This window comes from Amblyomma mixtum, chromosome 3, assembly GCF_055824585.1.
Source record: "Amblyomma mixtum isolate Tamu chromosome 3, ASM5582458v1, whole genome shotgun sequence".
Classification (NCBI taxonomy): domain Eukaryota; kingdom Metazoa; phylum Arthropoda; class Arachnida; order Ixodida; family Ixodidae; genus Amblyomma; species Amblyomma mixtum.
In genome coordinates, this window is record NC_143014.1 from 93,753,605 (window position 1) to 93,765,213 (window position 11,609).

The following is an 11,609-nucleotide window of genomic DNA, read 5'->3' on the forward strand; positions in this document are numbered from 1 at the left end:
TATGCACAAGCTATTTTATTGATTTCATAACAGGAAGCTATCGAGCTTAAAATATATATTTGAACCTTGGGCTACAGTGACACACCAAAAACAATTTCCTAGTCATCTTGAAACAAAAAATACCCTCTTATATGCTTCTCAACATGTTGCCTCACTAATGAATGACTTCTGAAGTAATGTCAGTCAAATATGTAAGTACCAAACACACTTTTGCAAGCCCTGTCAAAAGCTGTTGTTTTGCCTCAAGAAAGCATACCACAACCAAAAATGTTTACTCTCCAGGCTGCAAAGTGCAAGGCTAAACATCAGCCAAATAAATAACATTTAAAAGCTTTCTTTTTTCATCACATAGCCAACCACTAACTAGCCAATGCACATTACCTACTGCCATTTGCCTACCACAAGTGCCACTCCTGTGGAGTACCAGCATATCATAGTAAAGAATGATCAATTATAAAAATAGAGCATATCACAATGCAGAAGTGCTTTACAACTGCTCATAATGATTACTTTAGCTAGTCGCCAAGGCTTAGACAAATGGGAGGGTAACACTTCTAACAAACGGCAATCGGAAGTGTTAAGAGTGTTCCAAAACACGTGTGAAGTACTCAAGACAAGCCAAGGTCTACAAACCCAGCATTTGTTCAAAGCACAGCACAGCATAAAGCACTCCACTATTTCTTTTTCCCACCACAACTGAATGCATAATGTGAAGGAGAAACAAACTGTGTAAAATGCGCAGCTACTAAGTACGCACAGAGGAGAAAGGCGTTGAAGATATACTACAAAGGGCTACAAGCGAATTGGTCAGGCCAACTGCCGAACATGACTTCCAGAAGCCGGGCAGCTCAGTCCAGTTCCTTGCAGTGAAGGGTGCCGAAGGGCTAGCCATTCAAGGACCGGCAGCTAGCTCCACTGCCAGAACATGCAGTGAGGCCAAGTCACGAGATGGTCCCTAGGACAGCCACCAAAAAGGACAGGGCCACACACAAAAACAAAACAGACAAAGAGAAAAGACAACCCCGTTAGTAAGGCAATCACTAAGGTTAAGGTTTCTCACACACAAAGTAGTGCCAGTGAACATTTTCTTTGCTAACCTGTTGAATTCTGTAGAAGCAGGTAATGGCAAGACAGACTGCTTTTTATAACAAAACAGAAAAATAAATGCAAATAAAGGTGATCCAAAATAAAAAGCAACTGTCTCCAACCTGGCTGCTAGGTGGAAAAGTCTACCACTGAAGGTATTATGCAAAAGCATAGCATTAAGAAGCTGCTTGTTAGTGATACACTGAGCATACATGAGGTAACATGTGAAATTAAAGGTGCACAAAGGTGAAGACATTGTAGGTAGGGCTCCAGGCCAAGGAAGCAGCACTGAGTAAAAGTCAACAGATGCTACAAACACAAGTTTGCACAAGTATGCAAATAGCACTAGTGCAAAATTATGAGTGGCATTTGAAGGCTTCCTTGCCAATATTACTATACAATACAACACATAACAAAACATGACAGCAACTTTACAACACCAATACAAGGACAAACAGATAGAAAGGGAAATAAGAAATAGTCAGCAGCACCACGACACTACGCTAGGCTGCAGCAATGCAAGACAAAACATTCAGCTCGCATGTGGTTCCCTGCTCCATGAAATCACTCCGACAGTAGCGGACTATCCAACTTGTTGTACTGCACCTGAAGATAAAAAAAAATAAGGGAAGGTTGGTAGAAAAAAGCTTCATTATGGCTACCATTACCTTGTCAAACTTCTTTCCTAAAATGGATTATCCATTTCAGTTTTCCAAAGAAATTTTCAGCTGTAAGCAAATTACTGCGTGATCTATGCCACTGCATGAGGAACAACATTTGTAAAGAATGCAGGAGCCAAGGCACTCATCATCTGAACATTCCAAATGCTGTGGTATGGTTGTTAGAGAAGGCAGCTGCCAACAATGGCAGTTATAAAATAGAAGACATCCTTAGTCTCAGCTGAAGGTCATCAATGATTGCTCTATTGTAGTGTGATATGCTGAATGTTCAGGAAACTACCACTCTGTCGATTACAGTAAAAAAATAATATTAAGGTTAAATGCATTTAGAGTTTTCACAAAACAGTTCTTTTTTTTTTTTCGAAAGGACCCAATGCTAACATCAGCTATATAGGCCATAGTACTTCTCCAATAACCTGGTACTGTAAAAATGACCTCACATTCATGAGAAAACAGTAAACACTTCCCTTGCATTCTATGAACCAACAACAATCATGATACTGACCGCACTGTGTAAAATGTGCCTGCTGACAAATCTGTTCTAGGCCCGCATGACCTGCAAATCAAAAGTATGCTACAACACAAAACTTTCACCTATGATGAATAGTAGTCTAATAACAAGTGCTGAAAACTTTCACAACATACTGGTTTCCAACGCCCACAATGGTAAAAACAAACCACACAAGGAAGGGCAGACAGGCGCACTGCAAGCAACAGTTGTTAGGCAATATTAGTTCCGGCAATGCAAGATGTGCAAGCAAGCAAATGCAGCCATGTTGCAGTATTTCCCCACTTGCTTCTTTAAAGGCCTGTTTCAGCAAACGAGCTTACTGTGTGTTTTGAAGTGTGCCATCAATATTAAGTACCATGGTTGCAAATTGAATCATGTCTTTACAATCTCAAAAACTTGCACACCATGATAGGAAAAACGAGAACCTTAAAACAAATAAGCACACTAGAGGCTATCACAGAACACTACGAGATTTCAATACCAGGGAACCTGTTCACCTTTTGCAAAACCTGTTCACCTTTCCAAGAAATAGGAGATTCTACAGAAGTACTGGCAATACTTAAAAAACTAGCATTTTAAAAAATATCTCTCCTTATGCTTTTAACACAAATATGCATGGTCGCTACATAGTAGTTACAAAGACAGCAGTAAACATCAAATGCTTTTCTAGAAGCTCACAGACCTTAGAATGGCTTGACCCTAAGTTCCAAGAACCAATGAAGCAGTGAATCTACTACACATTAACATTCTACAGACCAACCAATCAGATCACTCTGAACAGAAAAGTCCAAAAAGGCAGAACGCACGGAGGTGACAAACAGGCGTTGTCACTTCAGTGCTCTGTCCTCTTGCAGAGTTTCTTCAAACATGCTCCAACTGGCTCAGCTTTCGATCATGCTGAAGATTATTCCTCCCTTTTTATCTTAAATGTTTTGCACACATGATGAGAAGCACCCAGTGGGTACATCAACATAACCTACCTCCAGTATTGTGATTAACATGCTCAAAACAAGCCTTTCATTTAAGAATACTATATGCAAGAATGCCATGCATTCAAATGAAACAAATGAATGCATCAATCCCATCTGCAGCCAGGTGACGAAAAAACAGAGGCCAGAACATATTCCATGCAAAAGTATGCAATGCTTTCTCTTCCAAGTGCAGATGGGGAATTCGCATTCACAAAGGGAAAGTTTAGAAAATAAAACATAGAAATGATTGTGTTTTATCCCTTTTAGAGTGTGACTCATGTCAAGGCCATCCTTCTTTACCACTGAGCCCAATAGGCATTTATATCTCTATGTTTGGCATAGTACGCATATGAGGTCTAACCAAAATGCAGCATAATGTATGAGAATAACCCAGAGGGCAAATGAAGACCAAACACAATAGTTGAGAATAAAATAAGATGTGCAAGTACTTCTTGATTATGATCAAAATTTACTCAAAGGAAGACTACTAGAAAAAAAAAAATAAAAGCATCTTTGATGATGTATTGCCTCACTTAAGAGGGATGCTGAATTCCATAGAGTTAATGCACAGGCCAGCAGTGTCAGTAAATGCTGCTTTTCCCACTGTCCAAAAGCGCATGCTCAGAGGGAAAGGAAGGAAAGACAAGCCCATCCCCAGAAACAAAGCCACAGTGAGTGCACAGAGAACAGGAGCAAACGACACCATGTCACGCCAAAACATCACAGCCTCTCTGGCTCGTCACCGTAGCTTGCTTCAGCAGCTTTCCCGCCACCGAGCGTCCCGTTGGCCAAGGCTCCATTGGAGACTGTCAGTGCCCTCTTCTCCTCCTCTGCATCTCCTGCAGCGCCTACCTCAGCAAAGGCCGCCACGCCTTTTCTGTCGGCCACTGTGTCTGCCCGGCGACAGCAGCGGCTGTACACCTTCTGCACCAGCAGCAGCAGCAGCAGTGGTATAGGAGTCACAATGGAGGCTGCTACGGGCACCACTGATGCGATGTCAGCCTCTGGCTGTGGTAGGGAAAATCCCAGCAACACAATGGCAATGCCCGTGTTCTGGACACCAGTCTCTATGGAAACGGCCAGCACATCAACCCACGGGAGGCCTGCACATCGGGTGGCCAGAGCCCCTACGGCAAAGCCCACCCAGACGTTGGCTGCTGCGGCCACCATCACTTGCCAGCTCATCAGCTGGAACATGTAGAGGTTGGCATATGTGCCAAACACCACAATGTAAACTATCATGGCCACAGACACTGGGGCCAGCAGCCTCTTACACACGTCAGCAACCTTGGGTCGCCAGCGCTGAAGGGCCAAGCCAACACCGAGAGGCAATGTCATCGACACCAGTGTGGTGAAGATGTTGCGGAAGGGAATACGCAACGAGGCCTCTTGAAACAGGCTGCGTCCAAGGGTGAACAGCCACAAGGGCATGGTGCCTGCAGCAAAGGATATACCAGTCTGAGAAACAACACTCTGCTACACGAGCAGTACACATACTTGGGCTCTTCAACAACTACCTCAGACATATGGAGACAAGCATTACTGCCACTTGCAAATAAGAGCAAAATAAGCACAGCCAACAAAACAACAATAACAATAATGCACGATGTGCTATAGTTTAAAAAGTAGTAACATTACAACATGAATGAATTTGCCTAATTTTATCTGTTTGTTTGGAATAGATCTGGAGGCTATAAAGAAATACAATGCTTACCCAATGAAGCAATGGTGCTGATGAATGTCATAGCAATGCTCAAGTTCAGGTTGCCACCCAGGAGGACAGTCCACATGTTGCTAGCTCCTCCACCAGGAGAACAACCAAAAGTGAAAAGCCCCAGCTGAAGGTAAGCCTCCTCAAAAAGCCACTGTGCCATTCCATATGCCACCTGCAATAACGAAAACACAGCACGTGCATGCTCAAAGTTGAGAGAAGCGAACACATACATCCTTTAAAAAAAGAAGTAGTGAAGTGTGCAGGCACACATGCATATGAAAGACCAAGTGGACACTGTAGGTACCCCCTTTCTCAAAAGCACAGAGGCCACAACACACGACAAGAGGTAATTCTAGGATGTGAAACGAGTTTACACTGTGCCCAGAGCATGCCAAAGCTCTGAAGAGTGAGGGGAGCTCTCAACCTCATCCTATGGCATTTTTGAGCACCATGAGAGCCACAGAGACCCCACAACATATCCCAGAGTAAACTTTAGTTAAGAAGTGGATATAAAGTGATGATATATCCCATTTTCCTGCTTGTTAACAGCATTTACATCTGTAAATATACAGAATATCATACTGCAGATACTTAAAGGTGCACTGAAGAGGAATCTGAACATGTCTTTTTGCCGCGGGAACTCGATCCACACGTTCCTAGCATTCTTAGAAACAGTGACTTATTGCCTTGTGTGGCCGATTTCCCCAATTAAAACGAATTAACGTCCGGCTCCCACCTTTTTTTTTTTAAATTTTGCCTCGTACGGTGGGCGGAGTCGACCAACGCGTGGAGCGCCTTTCACCCAGTCCCGTGGAGGCTTTGCTTTCGCTTTATTTTGTTTTTAAGGTTTCCATGAATACATACTTTCATTCGCAGATAATATAGCCGCAAAATAAGCCTGAAGAAATAAAAATACGCGCGGACTATTTGCTACTACGGACTACTACGTATTACTCCGCCGATGGCAGAGCGGCAAGCCGCCACGGGACTGGGTGAAAGGCGCTCCACGCGTTGGTCGACTCCGCCCACCGTACGAGGCAGAATTAAAAAAAAAGGCGGGAGCCGGACGTTAATTCGATTTAATTGGGGAAATCGGCCACACAGCGCAGTAAATCGCAGTTTCTAAGAAAGCTCGGAACGTGAAGATCGAGTTCCCGCGGCAAAAAGACAAGTTCAGATTCCTCTTCAGTGCACCTTTAAGCTCAAATTCAAGGCAAACAAACTCTTGCACAATGTGAAAAAAAAAAAGAGGAGGGGGGCAGAAAGAAAAGCAAAATAATGTGAATTTGTTCCTAACACTGTCAGGTCACAAGCAAATCATACCTAGTAAAAATGTACGCTTTGACAGAAAGAGCCAACTTTCAAAAAAAAAAAAGTAACAAATCTGATATTCTCTTAATGCTTCTCAGCCTGTCTGGAAACCACTGACAAACCTGAAGGCAGCTCGGGGGTTTTTCGAGGTTACCATACACTAATGAAACTTATACAGTAGTTTTCTCTCTTGTTCCGTATTTCAGAATCAGAATTTTTTATTAGTCAATCATTTGAACAATGTACAATGATATGCAGAAGGAGGTCCCAACAAGTTTGGTAGTCACATGACAATTCATTCTGGCACAAATAGATTGGAAAATATGCTATTTCAGTGGCCTCAGTTTAGATGATTTCTATGGGCACCATCAAATTTTTTTAAGTCTCAACCATTCCTCGTACCCTCCGCTTCAGTAACAAAATTTCGAAGGTTGCATTAGGTCAGCTAGGGCATTTTATGTAAAGGCCCATCGTTTTCAGCCCCAATTAAAGCCATTTAAAGCATGCACGAGCATATTTCCAGTAATGTTTGTGGCATCATTGCTTTGTCACACAAAGCATTTTCCCCAGTCACGGACTGAGTGGTAGTTTGTTGTTTTCACCTTTTTTAAAAAGGGTCTGTTCGGTATCTTGAGAAACTGTGTTGCAGCGAAGAGAGAGGACTATAAGGAATGTGATGTGACTATCAACTCAAAATGTTTGAACAACTCCTGCAGTGGCACTTTAAAAGGCAGAAGGAAGTTGGAGCACTGTATTCAACATTTGTAGTCACTTGATTAGGTGACCAATCAGAAAAAAAATCAAGATGTAATCTTCAAACAAAAATGAAAAACAAAAACACTTGGGCAGCCAAACTGAACTACTAGACTGCCAATAATACAGCGAAACCATAATGTAGACCTAAAATGATGTCTAAAAGAAAGACTCAAAAGCATGATTTATGTGTGCAGCCTTTCACAAAATTGTTCCTATACATAGCCTGCACCTGAAATCATGGGTGCCATGATGGTGAACCACGCATAGCTTCGACAATGCAGGGCAGAACAGTTTTTGATAAGTGGATTGTAGAAACACACACCTTCTCGCAGTGCTCCTATTTTTCCAACATGGCGGGTGCTCCAACGCCAGTGCAAGCTTTAGGTTTCTTTTCATAGCAAAAGGATGCACTTACTCCAAAAGTATACCAGGATAGTAAGACCTCCTTGGGAAGGTTGTTGCAAGTTTACGCTCATCTGTGTCTTTTCTCCCTTTTGTCCCATTTTGTTTGCACAAAGTTTTTCTTGAAATATTTCGCCAACTGGCCCAACAATCTGCACTACTCAAGACATCTTTTTTATTAACATATATAATTTTGATGGAAATATATGACTAATACTTCACTTCATAACGATCAATAGGTCTTGAAAGAAGAACTAATGTGAAGGCAATCTTGTCTCAACTGCTCCTACCAATGTAAGCGGTTGTCACATTTCCTGTAGAACCCATGCCATCTAGGAGAGAGCACAATAAACAAAGCACACAACACAAAACAGTGCTGTATGAAATCATACTGCTGGAGATCACTGTCCTAAATAACAACCAGTCAAAAATCTCGTTAGATGAGCAGGACTGATGTTGAACACAATCCAAATCATTTAAGAGAGAAGAGCCCAAGATTAGCTCAACAAGTATGGAAGCTCAGGCTAGTCAGTAGAGTGTACTAGAAAAAGCTTGCCGTGCAAAATGACAAGGACAAGAATAAAGTGCAACCTCTGCACAGACCAACTAAATCAGCATTTTGGTTGTGTTTCTACTCTCTTCCTTGTCTTTTTGCACTGCAAGCTAGGCACAGCTTGTGCAGAGGTAATTGCTATGCCTAAAGGTTGTGAAAAGTAAACTTTACTTGCATGCTAACCACTTGCATGACCAGAGCCCCTTCATGATTTCAAATGTGTGCCCTTGGAATTACAAATACCAAGGCAAGGCCACCCCAACATGACATCATGCATATGCAGCTACCCCTTCCCAAAATAAAGAGGTGCACGCCATGTTGCCGAGCACCTCTCGTAAGCTCACTCAACTTTATGAAAAGGAACCACCTCCACCCCACCCTGCCAGTGAGTCGCAATACTTATGCACCACAACCCCTTTCATCAGCGAAACAAAGGACCTGAAAAATAGTCATGCTAAAAATATCTTCCCCAAGGGGGACTGCTTGGCACAGTGCCCAAATAGGCAAGAAATATGTGACCGGTACGCCACAGCAAATTCATTCACTGCTGCAATGTTGAGCTATGCTAAGTCATAATTTAAACTGAGCCAAATTTAAAATTCAACTTCCTTTGCTCGCTGCAATCAAAGAATAGCAGCCCTCGACTGTAACACATATATACCCAATGTTATTTCTTCCAAAATGTATGCATCAAACTGCATGTTTTTCTCACATGAACATACAGACTAGAAGATAAATGACTTGCTTAATTAGCCAGCTAGGCTGCCTGTACCAGTAAAACGGATCTTGCAATGCAGTACTACAATGACCGCAAAAGAGATTGGCAGGGCGCACAATTATCGTGCAAGCTTAACTCTTAAAGGCAAAATGGAATAAGGACACCGAAATGGTTTGTGTACTAACACGTACATCACATACTTCTTCCGTATTTTTCTTTTATTATTTTTGTCTGCTCCCAAATTCCTGCAGAACCGCTTCGCGGGGCAGCTGAAATGTAGTACGTGCAGGTCCGTTGAATTTAATATTAAAGCATAGTTGTTTCATTGATTAGAGAGCAACATTCATTCATTTAGTGATCGCAAGCTTCTGTGACAAACGCCTGAAGGGCAATGCCTTCTCCCTAAAAAGGTAGAGCTGCGCCAAACAAAGCATGAGCTCTCCAAGATTTAAGGAGTTTGTTCCTCGCCGGTACTTGCAACCTCGACGACCATATTCGATCAGTAAACTGACAACAGCCACCTAGCATATCCGCTAACAAAAACACCACGAACCCAGCGACTGCCGACATCCGCTGCAAGATTTCTTGCAACTGGTTTCCTAGAAGAATGGGGTGGCGTCAAGGTCCGGCGCCAGTCAAGGCCTCGGGCGTTCACTCTCGCGAGCCACCGGCGCACGGACTTCGCGAAAGGCACGCGAGGGTCGACCACTTTCGGCCAATACGAACGCACAAAAAGCCAATAACGTCGTCCGTTCATAGGTCTGACGGCGCACACAGTAGACGACAGCTGCCCGTTTTAAATAGCACACATGGCGAGCATTCTTGCGCAAGAAATGCCTTGGGCTAGAGCGCTAGAGTAAAAGTGCGACCATCTATGGAAGCAACACTTACCAGGGGCATGGCGAGGTACTGGCTGAAGAACCCGACCACTGGGCCTATGGGTCTCCGTAGCACGTCCTTCACCACTTCCATGTCTAAAGCACAGCCCATGTTGATATAGTTGAGTGAAACTAGCACAGCCACGGACACGGTAAAAATTAGGGAGAGTTTGCTCTGCTTCCGCACGACGCTCACGGGCAGAAACTCAGTTGACTCAGTCCCATTGGCCACAACACGCACCTTGGCATGACCCAGAAAGTTTGCTTTCACAGTAAACGTCCCATTGACAAAACTGCCCGTTTCAGTAAAGTTTAGATCAGCCACAGATGCTACATACGGATTGTCCGAAGCAACGCTGAAGAACCGTGGCTCCAGAGGGGGTGCGGAAAACGACACTCGAGCAAAGCTCCCTTGTTTCAACTTGTCCACGCGCGCTGGGTTGAAGGCCACGGACAGAGCGGCCACAACCTCGAGTAATAGCAACAAAAGGCTCAATAAGAGCGCTAGCAGAACCACGGGGCACATGGTTCACGCGTGCTCGAGGCCCAGGCAACAACTCGATGAAGAAATTACTGCTGTTCCAAAAGCCGGCGCCACTAGAAAAACCAGTCCCTCAAATGAGGCCACGCGTCGAAGCGATGCTGCCCTAACTGACCGCCTGCCGAAGCAAGGACGCTGGAGTGGAGTGCGTCGCGGACGCCGCCAAACACGAACCAAATGCTGGTCTGACGTCACGCGTCGACGACTAACGTGGTCGCTGTAGGAGGGAAGCGAAGGCGAAGCGCGCGCACCTGGTGGTCGCGGTGGGAACTAAAATATATCCGTGCCGGCGCCGCCGTCTCCGCTTTCGCCTGTGGCACTTACCCTGTCGCGAAAAGTGGGCGCTTTCTCCAGGAAATACATTCCAAGTGGACGTCAGTCTTACGCAGCTTCCGTACGACTCATGTGTCACGTCGATTAAACTGACCTGCACTTTGTTGCCTTACATGCAACTGGAGGACGCGGAGCGAGTTCGGCAGCTGGCAAGATCGCTTCCGACGGCTTCCAACGATATTTACATACACGTAGATAAATGCAGTTGCAATGCATATACTAGTGCATTCTGCAGGCAGCACAGATGACAGGATGTAATGCTAGCGCCTTGTATCCAGCAAAGGTGAATGAATATTCCAATATATGCTGCTATATAGTGATAACGGCACTAATTAGCAGGCAGGATTAGCCTTACATGGTACGTTGGCGACTGCTCCACCTGTGTCTATTAATAAAAGATTTTTTTTTTTCCTACCACTAGGCCACGAGCAGTGCCCAGCTCTGACAACTTCGAGAGTAGTCCTGTAATTACCAAAACATGCTTTTTGTATGGTTGGTAAAAACATGGCTTCTGTGTCTGAAGGCACGTACTTGTGTTTTGTTGTTTCCTTTCGAAAAAATAATTTCACTGGCCGTTCTTCCCGTTACAGACATATTTTGCGCACTTTATTATTTCTTTCGCGAAGTTCGTGTCATTAAAGCCACGCTCTCTTACGTTACATGTTCATCGTATTCAGTGCAGTGACAGAAAAAGAAAACATGTCTCTCATATCACTGGTGGTTTAACGGTCCATATCTTTTGCTTACGTCTCGATCCCTGAATGGGGGCTTGCGAGATGGATCTAGCGTTTTTGGCCGTTTTCATTGGAAATTCCAGTTGCCTTTCGTTTTTTGATTTTTATTTGTAAACTATTCTTTGGTAAATTTTCTCATAATGGCTTGCAGAAATTTGGGCCGAACTTTTTTTTTTTGCCACTAACGACGTGTGTTTCTTGCAGGGGCGGGTTTATGGGATTTACGTAAAAAACTACGCTGAACCACATTTTTTGACAACAAAAATCGAATAAATACATGGCTCAAATGAGACTCCCGCCCCCTCACCGCCTCCTCGATCTGTGCCCCATAAATCCACCCCTGATGTTTGCTGCTTGCAAGACCGAAAATCGAAGTTGCTGAGCCTTCCTTGTCTTGATTTGCTGCTAATCTCTCATGATT

At 43.9% G+C, this 11,609-nt stretch overlaps 1 protein-coding gene across 8 annotated transcripts; it reads right to left on the reverse strand.

The window, feature by feature from the left end:
* Nucleotides 1–10,304, reverse strand: LOC149350979 (ileal sodium/bile acid cotransporter-like). Of its 8 annotated transcripts, none has more exons than XM_089580158.1 (5): nt 9,594–10,304; nt 4,963–5,134; nt 4,101–4,684; nt 2,272–2,322; nt 1–1,692 (listed from the first exon to the last, which is right to left on the reverse strand). In XM_089580158.1, the coding sequence occupies exons 1-4, from the start codon at nt 10,104–10,106 to the stop codon at nt 2,308–2,310; spliced, it is 1,284 nt and encodes a 427-aa protein (XP_089436284.1). In that variant the 5' UTR covers nt 10,107–10,304; the 3' UTR covers nt 1–1,692; nt 2,272–2,307. The 8 variants fall into 8 exon arrangements, 7 of the variants coding, with proteins under 7 accessions (XP_089436284.1, XP_089436279.1, XP_089436282.1 ...); XM_089580153.1 differs by having other exon boundaries at nt 3,992–4,684; XR_016290479.1 differs by having other exon boundaries at nt 2,272–4,684.
* Between the last annotated feature and the right edge of the window lie 1,305 nt (nt 10,305–11,609).

Coding starts and splice junctions, on each gene's coding strand:
- LOC149350979 (XM_089580152.1), bottom strand. CDS start 10,106: ATGTGCCCCGTGGTTCTGCTAGCGCTCTTATTGAGCCTTTTGTTGCTA. Junction 5,135..9,593: donor AGTACCTCGCCATGCCCCTG/GTAAGTGTTGCT, acceptor TCGTTATTGCAG/GTGGCATATGGAATGGCACA. Junction 4,685..4,962: donor CAGCACCATTGCTTCATTGG/GTAAGCATTGTA, acceptor CCTTTGCTGCAG/GCACCATGCCCTTGTGGCTG.